This window comes from Galleria mellonella, unplaced genomic scaffold (assembly GCF_026898425.1).
Source record: "Galleria mellonella isolate WM207_F2 unplaced genomic scaffold, CSIRO_AGI_GalMel_v1 utg606, whole genome shotgun sequence".
Taxonomy (NCBI): domain Eukaryota; kingdom Metazoa; phylum Arthropoda; class Insecta; order Lepidoptera; family Pyralidae; genus Galleria; species Galleria mellonella.
In genome coordinates, this window is record NW_026442126.1 from 349,745 (window position 1) to 372,221 (window position 22,477).

General features: G+C 35.8%; 3 protein-coding genes across 8 annotated transcripts; 2 read left to right on the forward strand and 1 right to left on the reverse strand.

Moving 5' to 3' along the window:
* Positions 1–259: 259 nt before the first annotated feature.
* LOC113511438 (superoxide dismutase [Cu-Zn]) lies at positions 260–9,416 on the reverse strand. Its single transcript, XM_052899654.1, has 4 exons — positions 9,204–9,416; positions 8,087–8,137; positions 1,816–1,986; positions 260–790 (listed from the first exon to the last, which is right to left on the reverse strand). The coding sequence occupies exons 1-4, from the start codon at positions 9,267–9,269 to the stop codon at positions 614–616; spliced, it is 465 nt and encodes a 154-aa protein (XP_052755614.1). The 5' UTR covers positions 9,270–9,416; the 3' UTR covers positions 260–613.
* Positions 9,417–11,175: 1,759 nt separating this feature from the next.
* On the forward strand, positions 11,176–12,541 carry LOC113511437 (3-oxoacyl-[acyl-carrier-protein] reductase FabG-like). The gene has a single exon (XM_026895060.3). The coding sequence runs from the start codon at positions 11,373–11,375 to the stop codon at positions 12,135–12,137; it is 765 nt and encodes a 254-aa protein (XP_026750861.2). The 5' UTR covers positions 11,176–11,372; the 3' UTR covers positions 12,138–12,541.
* Positions 12,542–15,462: 2,921 nt separating this feature from the next.
* Positions 15,463–21,661, forward strand: LOC113514012 (uncharacterized). Of its 6 annotated transcripts, none has more exons than XM_052899655.1 (6): positions 15,465–15,676; positions 15,749–15,817; positions 16,684–16,740; positions 17,550–17,603; positions 19,238–19,291; positions 19,713–21,657. In XM_052899655.1, exons 1-6 carry the CDS (start codon positions 15,632–15,634, stop codon positions 20,361–20,363), a joined length of 930 nt encoding a protein of 309 aa, XP_052755615.1. In that variant the 5' UTR covers positions 15,465–15,631; the 3' UTR covers positions 20,364–21,657. The 6 variants fall into 6 exon arrangements, with proteins under 6 accessions (XP_052755616.1, XP_052755617.1, XP_052755618.1 ...); XM_052899659.1 differs by having other exon boundaries at positions 15,657–15,676; positions 16,684–16,732; positions 19,713–21,660; XM_052899656.1 differs by lacking the exon at positions 16,684–16,740 and having other exon boundaries at positions 15,463–15,676; positions 19,713–21,661.
* Positions 21,662–22,477: the final 816 nt, after the last annotated feature.

Below are 22,477 nucleotides of genomic sequence, written 5' to 3' on the forward strand. Positions count from 1 at the left end.
AATTGAACTCTTCCACGCTTAGCCTCTCATTTGGGTCATTGTACATATAATTCGTGGCTAGTACAGCCAACCCAGCTCTGCCCATTCAACTTTACGCAGTGGAAAAACATAAATGTATGGGGCTCATCCATTAAGTGTTAAAACTTGTATGTTTTATCATGTTACACCATCTAAAAATGTTCTATTTAGTTTTCCTACGTCTGAAAACCATGGGTACGAAGTAGCGGGCAAATAGCAAGTGTTACAATAAAAAAAATAATGTTTATAAAGTTTTTATTGAAACAAAACAAGCCACAGTACATATTAACCTGCACCATAGATAAAAAAATTAAACGAAAACTTTACTTCAAGGAGAAATGCAACATATTACGTAAATACAATCTAGAGACCATATAGTGTTTAGAACCTTACAACTAGCTACATTGCCATATACACATTTATTTTTGCAGTTTGATTTATAAGTCACTGGTTACATACATTTTAGAACATGTTTTTTTTTACATTACTTGAGACCTAAGTAAATATTTCAAGTATTTGTCACATTGTAGCATATAGTTATGCAAGAGAAACTTGAAGTATTTGCTTAGAAAGGATTTATTATGGCCAGATATGTTTAGATTTTGGCAATGCCGATGACACCGCAAGCGATACGCGCCCCGGCGTTGCCTGTAGACTTGCTCAGTTCGTGGCCACCGAGACCTAGATCATCAGGGTCGGCGTGGACGACGAGGGTGCGGCCCAGGATACTGTTGGGGCCCACCAGGGAAATCTGAGAATCTTGGATACTGACCTGTGAATTGTGTAACAATTATTTCAATAATATACCTTTATCAGATTCTACATTATCATTATAACAACTTGTTAATCCACTGTTTAGATCAGAGGGTCTACCATGAAATGAAATTTCGAATTTTCGGACTCAATTTCACGTTTTTGTTCATATCGAAATCTGCCCAATAAATGGAACTTAATATTTTGTTCGTTATAAATTCTAGAATAAAAATCCAAAGGAAGAATATTTTAACATTTTTAAACAGTATGTTTTATGTAATTTTAATATCAAATTTGTGTTTCTTTCGGCCCCGAAATTTCGGAAAACATTTTATGGTAGGCCCTCTGGTCTCTAGTACATACAAATGGCTTGCACAAACAAGGAATATGACCCGACGGGAAGTACTGCTAATTATGGAGTTACCACACATCATCGCTAACAATCTTCTTCCCCGGTAGAGCTACCATTATCACACTAGCTATCTGGATAGCTTGTCACTTGCTTAATTTATAGTTAAAACAGTAATGACATCATTATACTTTCATTTTTGAAAAATAAAATGACTTTTGAAAATTAACTTACTCCTGAGAAGTTACTAGTGTTTGTGGTGAAATATGGTAGTGAATTTACAAGGTACAGAGGAATAACACCTGAGTTCTCAGGAATGACAACGCCCATGGGTATCATGGGCGAAACAGTATACTCTGTTATGTCCACGGTACTGCTCGTGTCTATAGGCGACGGTTACCAGTTTCCATCAGGTGAGCCGTCAGCTTGTTTGCCATTCTAAGTTACATAAAAAATGTAAGTTACCCATTGGATTGGCATTAGCTTGTTTACCTTTTCTGGTTGCATTGAAAAGAGATGATGAGAGCGAGATATGGCTAGGATCATTGGATTATGCGATTTAAACTTTATGTCACAAGGTTTACAACCGCACGAGTGATACCTCTGGTGCAAGCATTCACGAACGTTTGAGATACATTACAATACCGCAGACCGTGGTGTTTGTTTAAAAAATATAACAATAAACGGCTAGTTACCTTGGTGACGCCCCCATCGCTGGTGGCCTCGATGTTGCCGAGGTCGCCGACGTGCCGCACGCTGGCGTCGGGCCCGCCGTGCTCCTGTTTGCCGGGGTTGAAGTGCGCGCCAGCCGACGTGCACCCGTTCGTGTTGTCGCCGAACTCGTGGACGTGGAAGCCGTGCTTGCCCTGCAAATAATATACGATACGATACATAAAAAAAATTATAACTGGAAAATGTCCGCACACGGTCTTAATAGGAGTAATCATTGTCATTAGGGGGAAGGGATTGTTAGTAATACGAACTACGATGGGGTAACTGACCTGCTCTTTCATTCTCACCTATCATCCTCAATCGGTGTATACCGATAGCGCGGGTGGGGTTACCATTCCATTATCATCCATAAAAAAAAAAATCATTATCATCTATATCTATCCCCATACAAATCATTGTAGTTAATCATGGGGACTACCAGCGTCATTGCTAGCAATATACCCTATTAAGTCTATGCATATATGACATTCCTATATCGTTTGATTGTTCATAACAAATATGTATGGCAACACTAGAAAATAAAAAGATTACAGATGGACGCTCCTAAGATACTTTGTGTTTTAATTAAATTAACCCTCCGCCAATCGTATAGGACAATATCGTCCGCGCCAAGTTTGGACTTGATGCATATCTTTTGTAGGAAAAAAAGGACGGAGACTCAAACAACTCTGAAAAAAAAAATTTACACACGCGCATGTCTAACAGGCAAGGTTTTGAAAGGCGCTTATATGAAGATAGGTCTTCAAAACATTTCTTCTTGTAACTAATTTATATCCAAGATATCCGGTTTTTAGTGAAATCTTAGAAATTACGATTTTTGTAGAGATTATAACATTTTATTTCACCAGCGGGTAAAGTATTCAAGTCTGTACAAAAACTATGGAAACATAAAAAAGAAATCTAGAACATAATCCCCGAATTTTTCTGGAAATTTTCCCTACTTAAAAGTACTCCCAGAGGGAGACTTTGTACAAAAGTCGATTGCTTGGGCACCTCTGTCCCATTCGTGTTTCTACCGTGAAGCAGTTGGGTTTGCATGGCTGTGTTTCGGTTTGAAGGGTGGGATATGGCGTGAATTTACTGGGTACAGAGGATTAACACCTGAGTCCTCAGGAATGGCAACGCATGGGGGTATCATGGGCGAAACAGTATACTCTGTTATGTCCATGGTACTGCTCATGTCTATAGGCGACTGTTACCACTTTCCATCAGGTGGGTCGTCAGCTTGTTTGCTATTCTAAGTTGTAAAAAAAAAAGGTCAAATTATCGTCTGAAACAATATCGTTTGTGACGGTTGACGGCGTGCAAAAAAAAACACGGTTGGCGGAGGGTCAATAAGCATAAAAACCCTCCCTGTCATACAGAACAAAGTCGACCTCCAAGCGGTGCCTGGAACCATCGTGCTTAATTTCAGATCAATTCATCCCGATGGGCTAACTGTCCTGCTTTTTCATCTTCACCTATCTTCCCTTATTGGTAGTCCGCCAGCGTATACTACTAGCGCAGACGGGATTATCATGCCATAATCACCTATTGACCTGCTTTCATCCTCACTTATCACACAGTGGTACCCCACCAGCGTATACCGATAACGCAGGCGGGGTTATCGAAGCATTATCATTAAATAAAATAAAAAAAAAAGCATTAGAAGCTGAAACATTTAGAATTCTTATTTATCTGTTTTTTCCGACATACCTACGCCGACACTGAAATGCGAACACATTTTTAACCAACTTGCAAAAAGGAGGTACTCAATTCGATTGAAAGTTTTTTGTTTGTTACGTCGTAACTCCATCAGTTTTAAACTGAAGTGATTTTTGTTTTCTTTTTTTATACAACTTAGAATAGCAAACAAGCTGACGGCCCACCTGATGGAAAGTGGTAACCGTTGCCTATAGACATGAGCAGTACCATGGACATAACAGAGTATACTGTTTCGCCCATGATACCCTCATGCGTTGCCACAGTCAGGTGTTATTCCTCTGTACCCAGTAAACTCACGCCATATCCCACCCTTCAAACCGAAACACAGCCATGCAAACACATATATATATATATATATATATATATATATATATATATATTATATCATTATACCTACATAGTACATATATAGTATTACTAGCTACCTTGGCAAACGTTGTTTTACCATATACATTATTTCGAGAACTATACATGAAAATTTATCGTACTACAATTATTATATTCGATTGTTATCTTGCAACCCTATTGCGGCATATAAAAATCGCGATTAAAAAAAAGGGGTAGATCGTAAAAGCGTGAAAATTCGAATTTGTATGGATTTTTCAATGCTAAATTATAATAAAAAAAAAATAAAAAAAGGGGTAGGTAGTAATAGGGCTGCTCACCCTTATCATCGAGGGGTATGAAAAATAGATGTTGGCCGATTCTCAGACCTACCCAATACGCACACAAAATTTCATAAAAATCGGTAAAGCCGTTCCGGAGGAGTTTGGTAACAAACACCGTGACACGAGAATTTTATATATATAAGATTATTTTATAACACTATAGAACAATTTTAGAAAAAACTACAAAATTTATCAAGTCCTTTATAGATTAGATAAACTCCCACACACGAGAACACCATACCGGGAATGATAGGCCCGTGTGAAGTCGCGCCATCGAAATCTAGATAATGTACGCGAATGACATGAATATTGGACTTTGGACACGCACCGACAATCGTTAATACAGTGGACATCAAGTCACTAACATATTCGGATTCCTAAAACTAGACTGGCGCATAATAACATAAGTTGTAGGTGAATTTTTTTTACAACACAGGGCAAACGAGCATGCGGCGCACCTAGTTAGTGGTAAGTGACTATGCCGCCCATGATCACCCGCAACACTAACGGCATTGCAGGTGTGCTGCCGGCCTTTTAAAAAGGAATATGCTCTTTTCTTGAACGGTTATGATGTCGTATCGGTTCGGAAATACTACTGCTGGAAGTTGATTCCAAAGAATGGTTGTGCGTGGAAGAAAGTGGCTTGAAAAACGCACGGTGGAGAAACGCCACTCGTCCAGATGGTTGGGATGAAACTTTAGTTTATAACGGGTTGTACGATGGTGAAAATCAGCAGCAGGTATCAATCCGAACATATTTATGTTGTAATATAGTTACAAGTTGTAAGAGGCAATCGCAGTTGTACCTATTTGTATTTTTGTTGTACATTGTTAAGAGAGGGACTGGCTGAAAACCAGCGCTGTGCAGCTGTACACATAGCACTGGGACACTCGCAGCATCAGCTGAGCCAGTTCCTTTTGCCCAGAGACACTTCTTATATATGTATTTTCTATTGTAATTCTATTCTGGCAACAAATATTTTCTATTCTTCTATTTTATAGGAATTTTAAATCACATACAGGAGCACGTGCACCTTCAAGACGTGCTTTGAAATCATACAATGATTAATTTACTGGTAGATTTATTTGCACTGTCAGCAGCTTCTTATAAATAGAAGGTAATGGAACAGCTCGCATAAAGTGCGAGTAAAATCCTTATAATACTATCACGAAGTTCCCCCGGGAAACTATCGTGATTAACTCTAGTGGAGTTCGTCACGATTGGCTAACTGACCTGCCTTTTCATCCTCACCTAACGAGATAACAATTCCTTGTTCTAATATTCTGAAAGTACATATTTTTACCTATCAGTAATTCACGAACTGTATATATTATAATTTTCTAAATAATTATGGTCACAAAAACAATATTGAAAAAATTGGGGGAAGGGATAACAAAAAAAAGCATTACTATATATATATTTAATGCGGGCTAAAAATCCCATTGTTAACAATATACCCTAACAGGTCGACCTCCACGTGGTCCTCCTGGATACCATCGTGCTGAATTCCAAGTGTATTTATTCATCACGATGGGCTAACTGATCTGCTTTTTCATTCTCACATACTATCCTCCACTGGTGCCCCGCCAGCATATACCGATGGCACAGACGGGGTTACCATTCCATTACCATCCATAGAAGAAAAAAAACTTACGGTTTCATATTATTAAAAAAAAATATGCATTGGATTTATGGTGCCAATTGTACGTGTTTACAGGCACATGTAGGTATTCTGTTGATGACGCATCAACAACCATCGGGTACTTCGGACAAGTTTTTATGATAAGTCAAATTTATAATTTATTACTTTTGTTGATAATAAGCTGTGTGTAAACGAGCCGGTAATTGCACATGGAGTGGACAAATATGGTAATTCTTTCAGGAGAAATAACCGTGGAAGGGCAACGACTGGGGGCACCGAGGTTCTATAGGTGCTAGTAGTCACACACCAATAAAAAATGAGATTTTTTTTATACAACTTAGAATGGCAAACAAGCTGACGGTCCACCTGATGGAAACTGGTAACCGTTGCCTATAGACATGAGCAGTGCCATGGACATAACAAAGTATACTGTTTCGCCCATGATACCCCCCATGTGTTGCCATTCCTGAGGACTCAGGTGTTATTCCTCGGTTCCCTGTAAATTCACGCCATATCCCACCCTACAAACCGAAACACAGCTGCTTCACGGTAAAAACACGAATGGGATAGCGGTGGCGAAACAAAACTATTGTACAAAGTCTCCCTCTGGTTTGCATCTAGGTATGTAGCTTCACTAGTAATTATGTTTGGAATTGTTTCTACATAGTTTTGTGCCTATCGTTTGTTTAGGAACGTGTTTGTATCTATTTTTTTTAATGGGTGATAATGAAATGATAACCCCACCCGCGCTATCGGTATACACCGGCGGGGCACCAGTGAAGGATGATAGATGAGGATGAAGCAGGTCAGTTAGCCCATCGTGACGAATTCAATAAGAATTGTTCAGGGGAACCACGTGGAGTTCGACCTAATAGGATATTGCTAACAATAGGGGTGTCAATCTCCATTCCTAACAATCCCTTTCCCCTCTGTTTGTATCTATTATACTCGATAAATTTGCCACAAGTCAAGTTTAACAAGCTTTAGTTATCAAGTTGGTCTCGACAGCACAGTCGTGATAGTAGAGGCAAGATCATACATAACAATAATAAGTCATTTCATAATGTACCTACGGACCAGTTATCTCGCGACAAGAAATAAAAAAATGTTTCTAGTATATAGGAGAAATAATAATTTCACTGATAAACGCTTTATCAATTTAACATACAGTCGTACTTAAATGGTAGCATTGATTTATTAACATTGAAATGTAAAACATGAATAAGCAGTTTCGAAGCGGTTTCCTATTACCTAACTAAGTTACCTACTTAGGTATTGTATGTAGTTATAATACATTTACGTATTATTAACGCATTATTATCAATGTCACCTATTAACTATGTCCCAGTAATAAAATAAACATTTTTTTTATGGGTGAAAATGGTATGGTAGCCCCGCCTGCGCTAACGGGATACGCTGGCGGAGCACCAGTGAAGGGTGATAGATGAGAATGAAAACAGGCCAGTTAGTCCATCATGATGAATTCATCAGGAATTAACCATGAGAGTTTCCAGGGGGAACCGCGAGGAGGTCGACCTGGTTGGGTATATTGCTAGCAATGGGATTCTCAGTCTCCATTACTAACAATCCCTTTCCCCCCGAAAACATTTACGTGTAATTAACGCATTATTATCAATGTCACCTATTAACTATGTCCCAGTAATAAAATAAACATATTCATTACTTCAATTGCAAATGTACTAGACTAGTCCAGTCAGACATTATCATTAGAAAAAAATTATAACACTGAATTCAAATCATCTTTATTTAAATAGACTTGTTCACAAGCACTTTTAAATCGCCATTTTTTTAACTAAATCTAAATCTAACGATTTGTAATCTGTTAACAGTCTGAATTTTATGTTTCAACCAAACCCTTGGGTTTAATTAATATTTAATTATTTTTTAAATTATTTCTTACTTGATTGCAGGTATCAACCATTTTTAGCCATAATCAAATTTGTTATATTAAAAAATGTAAGCATTAGAAGATGCATATGTAGAGAGATGTCATCTTAAATTAAAATTTTACTTAAATAACAATAATATTTAATACACAGGCATTCACTAAGAATTTTAGAAATTTGACGAGAAACAGGATGTTGGGTTTCACATGAGGGAAGCCATGGACAAGTGGCGATTTCTAAGAAGCCCTATAGCTGCACAGCAGTGATAGATGTAACTAGTGTAAAGAAGTGCTACCACATGTAGCAAACTTACCTTGCTCAGACCGCTGACTTCGCCTGAAACCACAACTGGTGCTTTGTCATCCTGAAAAGAAAATATTAATTACATTTAGTTAAGTCGATAACTAATGCATGTAAGGTACCATGGGTGTCACAGTGTATTCTGTAATGCCCACACTATTCACATCTATAGGTGACAGTTATCACATTTCATCAAGTGGACCATCAACTTGCTTTATTATCATCATCATCATCATATCAGACACTGACTGACTACTGTTGAACATATGCCTCCCCCTATAGGAGGGAGGAGTTTTGCCAGTAGCTGCCACATTTGGCACTTGGGTTGGCAACCACAATTAGGCTTTGGTTATATTATAAGAAGGATCATCAACTTGTATATTACTATAAAAATCAACCTCACGTTTCAAAAATACATAATTATATGGTGACAATAAATAATTTAAAAAACAGATGTTTTATTTTTTTTATATCATATATTTTTTTATTTAGAATTACAAAGTAGATAGATGCAAAATGACAAAGAATGAGAATGCCACTAATAGCAGAGTATATTCTGTAATTCATCTTAATTTAGTTCAACAAAAGTGCATTATAATAATTTATCGGAGTAACCTCGATGTTTCGACCAGGTAACACTGGCTGTAGTCATGAATAAACTGCTACATGATGACGAGTAGGTAGAAGAAAATAAACCGCCCCTAAGGGCGGCCCATTGACCTATACCTCTGCTTCTGAAGCGGAGACACGACCTCACAATATCAGTCTACTCGTGACCACGGCCGGTGTAAACTCCTAGTGTTACCCACTAGTCCAACCTTTCGTTTCGTCAACCAATTACTAGCAATGTTTTACTTAACATGCTTAGCCGCAATATCATTTATAATATAGCATTATAATTATGCTGTCCATATACCGTCGAATAAAAATCCCTTTTCCTCTACCACTCCGTCGCATTTACTTATGGTACAATTCTAAATTTTTCCATAACCTATGCTTCTACTTACTAAGTCCAATTGAGACTATATTATTAAATGCTGTTAATAATGTACTCTAGGACCAACAAGGTCAGTTACAATTAACAAATATGTGATACTGTACATATAAAGATTTAAATATCCAAAACTTACTTTTTGATCGAAAAATACCGTGCCCTTGACGTCTCCATTGAGTACGCAAACTGCTCTTACAGGCATTTTGTTGTAATGATTAAAAACTTTCTTATTAAATATTTATTTAATATTAACTTAAAAGTTACGACTGTTCAATGGAAAAGATAAGAATTTATTACGTACTAAGAACAAATTCACCGAAAACTACCGAAAGACCGATAAAATAAACGAGTAATACAATAAGTGTTGCCATTTATAAAAATTTATTTTGAATGAGATTATTATTTTTTCATGTCTTCATCACACATCTAGTATACTAGTCTGTCTATCATCAGATTATCTATGTTGTTAGTAGGACAGAGGGAAATATAGTTTTTACACTAAGAACATGTTTATATTTTACAAACATTAATAAATGACGAAATTTTATCCATCATCGTCTACGGTAGTCATTACTACATACTTAACGAATGATAATTTCTGAGTCCCACTCATTCACCACTAATGCATTTTTTTTATTTCTCTTTTTTTCTTTAATTCTTGAGTCGTTATTTTTACGATTATTATCTAAGAAGCTAAGAACATTGAATCTTTGATAAGAAGCTCATAATTTCTCCAAATACATTTCTTTCATATTTGTTAACAAATCCATTTTTTTTCTTCTAGTGATGCGCAAATGAAAATACATATTGTAATATAATAAATCTAGTGACATATATAATCGATATGTTTAATGTAATATTAATAAATAGATAGATACTCTTTACTGTTTCCTCCAAAAGATCACAGTAGTAAACTTATTAGAAATACAAAGAATTACTTGTAATTGTTTGATATGTAATCGTTTCTTGAAACGATCGCTGAAAGCGATCTCTTCTAAACAACCTTTGAATAAAGAGCAATTCCGAATCTTCATTCTAGATTCCGTCCATTTCGAAAATCTTTTGCATTCGGGTGACCGTAAGGACTGACGACCGTGAGACAGAGGAAAAAGTAAAGCTGGTATTCAAAAAACTCGGTGTGGTTAATAGAGCGAAGCAATACTTCACATCAGATCAACAATAAAGTCTCTATAAATTGCAAATCCGCTCTACATGGAGTATCGTTGTCATTTATAAGTGGAAGTACCTAGATATCAGATTGTACCATTTTACTCATTGCAACGACGAGCTATAAATTATTGATAATCTCAGGCTTACAAGCGATATCGAACCCTTAAGTTTGTAAGAGATTTTGCTTCACTTTGCGTGTTCTACCGTTTATACAACGGATTGTGCTCAGTGAATTTATTCAATATGACGCCTACGTCCGATGCGTTTCTACCGTCGTATAGCTCGGATAGCTAGAGTGTTCACCCTATATCTTAGAGCTTAGATGGTCGCGTATAGCGTGGTTTCAGACATGTATCCTCACACGAACGTTTAGGTTTTGGAATAAGCTCCCCGTCGAGGTTTTTCTTAGAGAGACCACAGTATGAGCTTTTTCAAAAAAGGGGTAAAGAAGTTTCTTAAGAGTCAGCAATGCGCACATAATGCCCCTAGTATTGTAAGCGTGTACAACACTTGTTCCTTCTAATAAATCTAGTCATACGCATTAATGTGTGAGTTTGGTTTAAAGTACCCTTAGAACCTCAATAAGATTTAAATGTTTTAACGTTTTAAAGTCACCTTAGTAATTCTACTATCATTTTTCTTATTTCAATAAATATGTTTGTGTACATTAACTATACAAACAATAAAATTAGCTGTATTCATTCGGTATTTTGAAAGAAAATTATCGATATTCATATACCCTGGTATTGCAGACGTTCATAGGCTACGGTAACCGCTTACTGGTGGGCCGTATGCTTGTTTGTCATCTCAGTAATATAAATAAAAAGATAAATTGATTATATTCTTATATCAAAACGTTAAAGACATATCGGTTAAAATCGATGCGTTGTTAAAATAAATCGATGTTTTCAATACATTGATGCGATTCATATGATCCATCCCTAATCTTTATCAAAGAGCGATTAAATAACATAAACAAAACATGTTCATAAATAAACTTATCTAATTATATGGGATACTTTATCGGTCGGGAACGATATAAGTATTGGTACAATTACGTAACATATTTGTTAACTTACATTACAAACTACAGTATTTTTTAGTAAGCAGTAGGCAACAGTTGGCTTACAGTACAATGAATTTTGCGGGCAAAGTTATTATTGTTACCGGCGCCAGTTCCGGCATTGGAGCCGCTACAGCTGTATTTTTATCGAAACTTGGCGCGAAATTGTCCCTTACAGGGAGAAATGTGAACAATTTGACGAAGATCAGTAAGCAATGCGAGACTGCAGCAAACGTGCATCTTATACCGGCAGACTTGACCAACGAAAAAGATATCGAGAATATCATCAATAGTACCGTAAAGCATTATGGACAGCTAGATGTACTGGTCAATAATGCGGGAATTTTAGAGACTGGCACCATAGAGAACACATCCTTGGCTCAATATGACCGACTTATGAATACAAATGTTCGATCAATTTATTATCTTACCATGTTAGCTGTGCCTCATCTTCTTAAAACTAAAGGCAATATTGTCAATGTATCTAGTGTCAATGGCATTAGATCTTTCCCCGGTGTACTGGCCTACAATGTGTCGAAAGCATCTGTTGATCAATTTACAAGGTGTGTCGCATTAGAATTAGCACTAAAGGGTGTTAGAGTGAATGCTGTCAATCCAGGTGTTATTTTAACCGAGTTGCAAAAACGTGGAGGTTTGTCCGATGAACAGTATGCTGCGTTCTTGGAGAGGACAAAGGAAACACATGCATTAGGTCGCCCTGGGAAACCGGAGGAGGTCGCTGCAACCATAGCATTTTTAGCCAGCGACCTTGCAAGCAATATCACCGGAGCTAGCGTGCCAGTGGATGGTGGACGTCATGCTATGTGCCCACGCTAAATTGTCATTTTTATAAATATTTTATAGACATTGGGACAGATCTTAAGATACCATTTCTCAAAATTTATTTCTTAACCTAATATTTTAATTGAATCTATTTGTAAATTTACTGTTTTCTGGACTAAAACTAAATTATGGATTATCTAAAATTATAATAATTTTTATTGAAGTCTATTAAAAAATTTGTTAATATTGTTTCTTGCAATAAAGAATTATGAAATAGAAATTTTAAATATAGTAATAAGTTTAGAGAAATGATACTTCAGAATTCTCCCCGTTGTGTCAAAATGTGCCTTTTTGCATTTTTTTTATTCAATTAGTATATAAGTATAATGTTGTTGATGTAATCTCATATCTTAAATATTGTTTTTTGATATTTTATTAAATAAGTATGAAAATTTGAATTGTTTAATTTTATTTTTGTCTCTGATTAGTTACACAATCGAGATATTTGGAAAATATCAAGATAATTGTACTTTTTAATGGATGATAATGGAATGGTTACCCTGCCAGCGCTATTGGTTTATACTGGAGGATTACTGCTGAGGGATAATAGGTGAGGATGAAGCAGGTCAGTTAGCCCATTGTGATGAATTAAACAAGAAATAAGAGTAGGAAAAATGGGAATTTAGGAAAAGGGCCAATGTTCCTTATTTTGTAAATTAAACAAAAAACGGTATAAATAAAAAAAAAATTAATTCAATACTTCGTATTCTGTTTTTCTGCAGTCTGTTTTTCATTGAACTTATCAATTTTTTGACATTTTTTGAGGAATGTCGTTCCACTCCTCTAATAATGCTGCCGTTTGCTCGTCTATGCTTGAAGGGACTGGATTCCTGGCCCGAACTCTTCTTTTAGGCTCGTCCCATACTTATGGGACATGAATGAATGGATATGAATGCCATCGAGCACTTGCTCGATGGAATTCACATCTCGGGCTGAGCGCAGGCCAGTCCATCGTGCGCAATTCGACCTCTCCAAGAAGATGTAGGTATATACATATATTTTTGTGTATGAAAATTACACTATAATTGCGTAAGATAGATGCGTAAAATTCATAAATGATAAATATACATTGTTTTCAAATTAGTATTAATTTCAAAACTTAAAACTGACAATTGTATCCTTTTATCTATTAATTTTTAAGACTTCTTTATAACGACTTCCGTTAATAGTTAATAATTGTAGTCGATTTTGAGTTTAAAGCACGATTTAATAAACTAATACTACAATTAAAATTTGAGTATAATATCACAATGAAATATTTGTTCTAAGGACCAATGTAAATTAAATTTCTAATAGATTTGCTTTAAAAATATAATAAATTCAATTTATGATGGCCTATAAAGTAGTAATTTCCTTAATTTATCAAATTAAAATATTATATAAACTTAGAAAACAGTCTCAGAATCTCAGTATGTATATATCATCTATGTCTCAGAATCGACCTCTATGTCAATTGCCGAATCCATAAACAGTCTGTGGTCCAATTTGGAATTGACAGCTGACAGTCTTTTACTTCTGAGTTAGCACTCATTCACATTATTAAAACTGAACTAATAAAAATATGAATCTAAGCAGCTATCTGGAAATAATACAATCAAATAAAAAAAAAAAAAAGAAATAGTATTGTGTAATTACTTATTACATGTCTGCACCAAAATATCGATATTAATAGGTATTGTATAGTATTTAGCTACTTCGTGGTATAAAACTATTTTTTACCCGTCACTTCGTCCACGTTATCGGTATATGTTTACTAATTAATATAAAAAGTAGCCTGTGTTTTTCTCCATCCCTTATAGTACGTATATCCCAAATTTCATAGTGATTATTAAGCTGTTAAAATGCTATGAGGTAAAAAACAAACTCACTTATATTTATAATTTTAGTAAGGATTTAAATTTAATGAATTAGTTATATAGATCTTACACGATTTTTCGGCGTGATGTTCACTTGCCTCCTCCCGTCCGTTGTGTGATCCTAAGACTTTTTGTCCCTAGTGTATATCCTAATGCATCATAGAGTAAGTGATCACTACGTCATAAGGGTTGATAATAGCTTTATATCCACGTAATCTGGAAAATGAAATGCACGTTACCTTTTAGAAGTAACAACATAATGAAAAATTATAATAGTGTTGTACCATTATCTATATATATCTCTGTCTAAAATATTAATATTGACTGTGGCACATAAAAAGCCCAGCTATTTCAGAATTTAAATTTTTTCAACTAACTACTACTATTCTATTAAATATGTTTCAAAACTCATTGTCTATTTTTATATAACATAAAAAAATATTTATAATTTTTTTATAACTTAAAAATATCTTTAAAATATATGAAAAAAAGTTCTCAAATTTTAATTAAAATAATTAAAAATTGTTTAAAAATATAATTATTATATTACTATTGGATATATGGAGGGTTTGCCAGTAGGTGCCACGCTTGGCAGGTGGTTTGGCAACTGTAGTTAGGCTTTGGTAATGTTTCAAGAGAGACGCTGCTGCCCAGCCCTAGACGGTTAAGTTTCTAAGTTGTAGTAGTTAAAATTATTTTTATTTCGATTATTATTCATACATAATTTTGAGTACTACTTATCTTTGTAATATATCGTTACTCGTATTTCAATTTATAGCTATAAATAGTCGGAACCATGGACAACACTTTTTTATACAATTTAGAATGGCAAACAAGCTGACGGCACTAATGAATTTTAGTTAATTATACTGTTAAAACTTTTTAGTTAGTAGACTATAATAGTAGATTATGACGCGGTGTGACACTTATTATGGGTGTTGCCTAGCGATTATTTCTGACTGTCGTTAATTACGAAATAGAAAATTAGTAGACGTTATAAATATTATGTTATTTAAACTGTGAGTTAAATTGTGGGTTCGTTTGTGCATATCGTGTATCTGCTTATTCATACTACCAACTCTTGAAGAGTATCCTGCAGTTCAAGGTACAAGGTTTAAGGAATGAATTTTTCTAAGTTTTACAAGTTCATCAAAATTTGTAATATAGCACAAAATTTACATGAACAAGTATATTGTGTGAATGAGTAAGTAAATTTCACTATTGTATCGTAATTTCGCATCACGATTAACAAAAATTTATTTGTATTTCTGTTTATTACTACGTAATTTAACAAAACTTATTTTTAAAACTTATTTAAATGTATTTATAAGTGAAGCATAATTTTTTAAATGGCTCCATAGCTCTGACTGACATAATTTATCTATTCAAAATGGCCATGATGGATATAATTTCTTAATATTAGCTGGAGTCGGTAACATAGATTTATACAAAAACGTCATTCCAACTGCAATGTTGTAACAATGTCAGTTACAAAGTTGTATCACGTTTGTATTATTTTCACTACGTTTGTTATTGAAAATAAATAGATTTGTTTCGGAGTTTATTTTTGTTAGATTTTTTAAAATTGTACTAGTTTCATAAAACTTACCTATTTAAATAGTTTAATTCATTATGGAAAGTGACGAAACAAGGAATTCAAATTTACAATCTTTAATGGTTAGTAAGGATTGTTAGTTAATTTTAAATTCATCTTTTTTATGTAGTATTTATTTAAATATCTATTTGCAGGCAGTCCCCCTTCAGATAACTGGGAATGCTACAATAATGGATGAAGGAATAATAGATGAAGGAATAATAGTATGTATATTTAAATTTAAGTAAATACTACATAGATTAAAAACTTATCTCTCTGAACTAAGTGTACCCACTAATATAGTTTGTTTTTTAAATTATATAAGCCACAACCACTGGTCTAAATTCAGAGTACAATTATTTACATGCCATGTGTTAATTAGTTGTTTGTATTAAAAAAAATATCTAATAAAAAATAAATTAGATTTTTGACACCCCATTAATTAATATTAACACTATTTTTAAGGAATAGGTTAGGTTAATGAATATACTATATTATATATTAGCCATGTGGTCCCCGCATAGAACAGGCCACCCCTTCCTTTACCATGGGTGTCGTAAGAGGCGACTAAGGAGGGCAAGAAATGGGCAGCAGCATTCTTCTCAAAACATCTCTAAAGCCTAACTGAGGTTGCAAATCTGCCTGCCCAGTATGGCAACTACTGGCAACCCCCAAGGGGTAGGCTTATGTTCAGCAGTGGACAAATAAAGGCTGATATTTTTTTTTATACAACTTAGAATGGCAAACATGTCGATGGCCCACCTGATGGAAAGTGGTAACCGTCGTCTATAGACATGAGCAGTACCATAGACATAACAGAGTATACTGTTTCGCCCATGATACTCCCCATGCATTGCTATTCCTGAGGACTCAGGTGTTATTCCTCTGTACCCTGTAAATTCACTGCCATATCCCACCTTTCAAACCAAAACACAGCCATGCAAATACAACTGCATCACGGTAGAAACTCGAATAGTACAGAGGTACCCAAGCAATTGGCTTTAAAGTCTCCCTCTGGTATGATGATGATGATGAATGAATATACTGTATAGTTTATGGTAGAAATTAATTTTAGTAATCATTTGTACAGGCGGAGACCTACCCTGATATTTATGAAAATACAACACTAGTGGATGAAGGTATAACAGTACGTAGTCAAGTCATCACACACAGTAGTAGTTTTTTTTTATACCACAAAGATTGTAAGCAAGCATACAGCCCATCTAATGGTAAACAGTAACTGTAGCCTTTGGACGCCTGCAACTATTGTATTATTTCATAATAGTTCTATAATAATTTAAATTAAGAGATTAGTTATAATGGGTGATAATGGAATAGCAACCCCACCCGCGCTATTGGTATACACTTGCGGGGCACCAGTGAAGGATGATAGGTGAGGATGAAGCAAATCAGTTAGCCCATCGTGATGAATTCCACTAGAATTAATCAGGATGGTTTCCAGGAGGAACCATGTGGAGGTCGACCTAATAGGGCTAATATTGCTAGTTTGACAACCCCATTGCTCAAAATCCCTTTTCTTCCAAGAGAATTTATTAGTAATCCTTGGAACGGTGAGGTCGCTCCGCTAAGCCTGTGAAGATCCCAGGAAGCTTCTGTGCTTCTGTGCGGAGCTGGGTTGACTGTACTAGCCACGACTCATATGCACAACGGCCCATATGACAGGCTAAGTGTGGAGAGTTCAATTTACATTACATTTATAGGTTAGGTATATCGTAATGGCGGTCTCGCTCGCGGCCTCGACACGCGTACGTACGGGCTGGACGGTGGTTAGTGCCGACTACTCGCGTCTGCCCCTGCGCTCGGAGCGTCGAGGTGCGGGTGGAGAAGTATGCGGGGAGCGAGAGGCACCTACCGTTGTCTTACTATGCGCGCTGGCTATACATTACATTTAAATTAATCAGAACTTATTTTCTTTTTTTTTTTTTTTTTTTGCAGGCAATACCATGTGGTATATCTGAATCTGCTACAGTTATGGAGGAAAATACAAAAGTATGTATTAATGTGCATAGTTGATTAACTTAGTAATTATTTATGTCAGTTTAATTCAAGTTTTAAATTAATTAGTAATTACAATACCAGTTAGTAATATTTATTGATTGTTATTATTTTACACTAGCGGCCCGTCCCGGCGTCGCACGGGTGGACATTTTTAACATTTCCCTTCACTGCTCTATGCTCCTATTGATCGTAGCGTGATGAAAAGTATACTATAACCTGCCCAGGTATATGAAGAATAATTGTACCAAGTCTCGTTCAAATCCGTCGAGTAGTTTATGTTTCTATAACGAACATACAGACAGACAGGCAGACAAAAATTTTACTGATTGCATTTTTGGCATCAGTGTCGATCACTAATCACCCGCTGATAGTTATTTTGGAAATATATTTCATGTACAGAATTGACCTATCAACAGATTTATTATATGTAGATTATATTACATATATGTATTACATAGTATTTGTAACATTGTCGCCCCGGATATCAGGGATTGTAGTATTGGGGTTTTTAGTCCCCATTAGTAGCAATGTACCCTGTCAAGTCAACCTGCATGCTGTCCCCCTGTTAATCATTGTGGTTGATCCTAACGATGGATTAACAGAGTTGAGGGCCTACCACGAAATGTTTTCCGAAATTTCGGAGCCAAACGAAACAGAAATTTGATGTTAAAATTACATAATACATGCCGTTTGGATATATTAATAATGTTAAAATATCGTTCCTTTGGACTTTTATGATAGGATGTATGACGAACGAAATGTTGAACTCCATTTATTGGTCCGATTTTGGTATAAACAAAAACGCGAAATTGAGTCCGAAATTTCGGAATTTCTTGTCATGGTAGACCCACTGATTTCATATTATCTCTCACTAGTAATAATCCTCAATTGTAAATTTGATGTTAGTTTCCCATTCTTTGTATATAAGTCGCCTGCATGGGTACATCTGTCGCTCTAGTGTTGTTTTTTAATGGGTGATAATGGAATAGTAACCCCGTCTGCGCTATCGGTATACACCGGCGGGGCACCAGTGAAGGATGATAGATGAGGATGAAGCAGGTCAGTTAGCCCATCGTGATGAATTCAACAAGAATTATTCATGATGGTTTCCAGGGGAACCACGTGGAGGCCGACCTGATAGGGTATATAGCTAGTAATGGGTCTCTAGGTCTTCATTATTACCAATCCTTCCCCCCTCCGTCGTTCTAGTGTTTCTACCATGAAACAGTGAGGCGAAAGATATTGTAACAATATACCTTGTCAGGTCGACCTCCACGCGGTTCCCTCTGGAAACTATTGTGGTTAATTCTTTTTGAATTTGTCATGATGATCCAACTGACTTGCCTTTTCATTCTCTCCCATCATCCCTCACTGGCGCCCCGCCAGCGGATACCGATAGTATAGCTGAGGCTACCATTCATTATAATTAATGACAGAATGGTAAGCACAGTTAGGTTTTGGAGATGTTTTAAGAGAGAAACTGCTGCCCATCCCTCGTCCTCCCTCAGTTGCCTCTTACGACACGAAAGGAAAGGAAGTTGTGGTCTATTCTATGCCGGAACCACGTGGCAAGAACTAGTTAATATTCCTTAACATTTTATAATGTATTTCTTTCCATATTACAGGCAGCACCGTTTGACTTATCAGAGAATGCAACCATAGTGGAGGAAGGTTTAAGGGTATGACCTTTTTATATTACACACTTAATATTACCCATTATACCCTTGTATCAACCAATATAATGTTTTTTTTATACAACTTGGAATGGCAAACAAGCTAACGGTCCACCTGATGGAAAGTGGTAACCGTCGCCTATGGATATGAACAGTGCCATGGACATAACAGAGTATACTGTTTCGTTCATGATACCTCCAATGCATTGCCATTCCTGAGGACTCGGGTGTTATTCCTCTGTACCCTGTAAATTCACGCCATATCCCACCCTTCAAATCGAAACACAGCTATGCAAACATAACTGCTTCACAGTTGAAAAACGAATGGGACAGAGGTACCCAAGCAATCGATTTTTGTACAAAGTCTCCCTCTGGTAATTGGTAAAATGTTAATGCGTGGAAATAAAAACAATTTCTTTTCTTCCAGCTATGTCCATTATGCCAGTCAGAAATCAAACTGTTTTTCATAAACTTCAATGAAAAACTACTAATGTGTGAGAATACAGAGTGTGAATATCCATTTGGCCATGAAGATCTTCAGTTCTACAAGGAGGACAACGAGGCGCAGTCCGAGGATGTGGTCAGCATGAAGAGCAAGCGGACCCTTGAGTCTCCGTCGGCGACCTGCTCTGTAGTTTCAGCAGCTGCTTGGATGGAAATAGACAAGTTGAACCGAGCGTACGAATCAGAAGACAGCCAGTTCGAAATCAAAGTAACGGATAAGATTAAGCATAAAAGAAAGAGAGAACAAGTGGATGATGACAGGGAGAATGAGATCTCCAAAAACATTGAGGATATAAAGGAACTGAGTAAGGAACTAGTGAATATTGATGATAAAATTAAAACGACTAGGATAAACAATGCAAAGTGGATAAAGAATTTGATGAACATACAGACAATATCGGGGATGTCCCTGGTTAAACCAGAGGAGTTAAATATATGGAAGAAACAGCAACCGGCGTTAGGTCTGGCCGAATTGAAAATTGATATAGACAGGAGCAATTCAAATAGTATATCGCTAGTAAATATACAAATCATGAACAAAACTGATGGCAACGAAGCGCTAGCAAATAATTGACCATTTGCTGTTTTTGTTATTAATTCTTTAAGAATTTTAGTTGTTGTTTCCAACTGATTGTTTCTAATCATCGAGATTTTAAATAATTTATTGTTTATTAAAATATTTATTATGTTGTGTTTTTTTTTTTCTAGGTACCTATAGAACTTTTTATGTGCCATACCATAGTAAAATTTACTATACTTTGTTGATTTAAACAATTGTTTTGTTTAAAACTTATTATATATGGCATTTGTGTTTTATATTTGATTAAAATCCAAAGTATTTCAACAATGTAAGTTCAATATTATAATATTGTAAGGTCCATCAATGATAGAAACATTTGTATCCGAAATTGTTTTATAGGGATCTCAAAACCAGGTTACTTCTAAATAAATTGCCAAGAATAGTAATGAACTGCCTCACGTAAACCAACAACCAATTTACAATAATTTGTCGACAGTTCTTCATATTATGATGAATTGTAATAAACTAAAAATTTCCCTAAAATTCGATTTACCTGGAAATGAGTTACCTCTATTGTGTTTATAGTTTTATGAGATGGCGCGTTGTTTTGATTGGCTCATTTTAACCTTTACACGTGTACTATGCGACAATAGATCCTAGACGGATCAATAGATAAGAAATTTCAAAAGATTTTTAGGGTTGCAAATACTTTTGGCCAGACAGTATGTCTGCGTAACATCAAAATCTTAAAGTGAGAGAAGCCACTCATTTTACTATTTCACAACTTTTTTTTTTTTATACAACTTAGAATGGCAAACAAGCTGACGGCCCACTCTTTCACAACTATAAAAGTAGAAATAATTTTACAGAATTTCCTGTAACATTCAGCCATCTCGGTCGAGTGGTAAATGTTTCCTGCAGTCTATGTGGACGGATAGTTCTTAAGTGGTTTGTGATATTAGTTGTAGCTGAATATTTTTATATTAAAGAGTTACTTTATGCATACATTTTTATTTTTAATTCTTTCTTATGCAACTTAGAATGGCGAACAAGCTGACGGCCCACCCGATGGAAAGTGGTAATCGTCGCCTATAGACATGAGCAGTACCATAGAGTGAGCACAGAGTACCATATACTGTTTCGCCCATGATACCTCCTATACTTTTTTTTTATACAACTTAGAATCGCAAACAAGCTAACGGCTCACCTGATGGAAAGTGGTAACTGTCGCTTATAAACATGAGCAGTACCAAAGACACAACAAAGTATACTGTTTCGCCCATGATACCCCCCATGCGTTGTCATTCCTGAGGACTCGGGTGTTATTCCTCTGTACCCAGTAAATTCACGCCATATCCCACCCTTCAAGCCGAAACACAGCCATGCAAACAACTGCTTCACGGTAGAAACACGAATGGGACAGAGGTATTCAATAAAACGATTTTTGCACAAGGTCTTCCTTTGGTAAATTTGTATGAGTGTTGTATGTATGTGAACGTGGTGAATGTCTAGTTTGAAATGGAGCAATTGGTGTTCTATTGTTTCTGTCTGTTCCAATGGGAGAAAGACGTAAATATATATGTATGTAATTTGTAAAAAGTGTATAATGCGCTATCGGTATACGCTGGCGGGGCACCAGTGAGGGGTGATAGGTGAGGATGAAAGAAGGTTCCTTAGCCCATCGTGAGGAATTCCACTTGAATTAACCACGATAGTTTCCAGGGGAACTACGTGGAGGATTTTGTTCTATATAATATAAATGGAGAGAGCACTGGTAATCAACTGGAACCTAATAGCTATAAGGAAGCTGTGAGAAGTCGACCTGATAATTCTCTGAAGGAAAATAAAACTTGGGTGTTGGTAGACATCTCAAGGTCAAATGAAGGATTGCTAGTGATGAGGAAATTAGACCCCATTACTTACAATCCTTATCCCCCCGAAAAAAGTATATTATTTTCTGTTGAAAAAGCAATCCACACATTTCTTAATATGGCAACTTTATTAGTCTATGTTTGATGTATGTAGAGTGATGCTCTCTGGTTGCTCTCTGGTAATTGTAAGAAAACAAATATGTCGCCTCTAATTCATTGTATAACTTAAAAATATTAATAAATATATAAATATAAATAATGTGTCTAAATATAACAATAAATTAAATTACTTCAAAA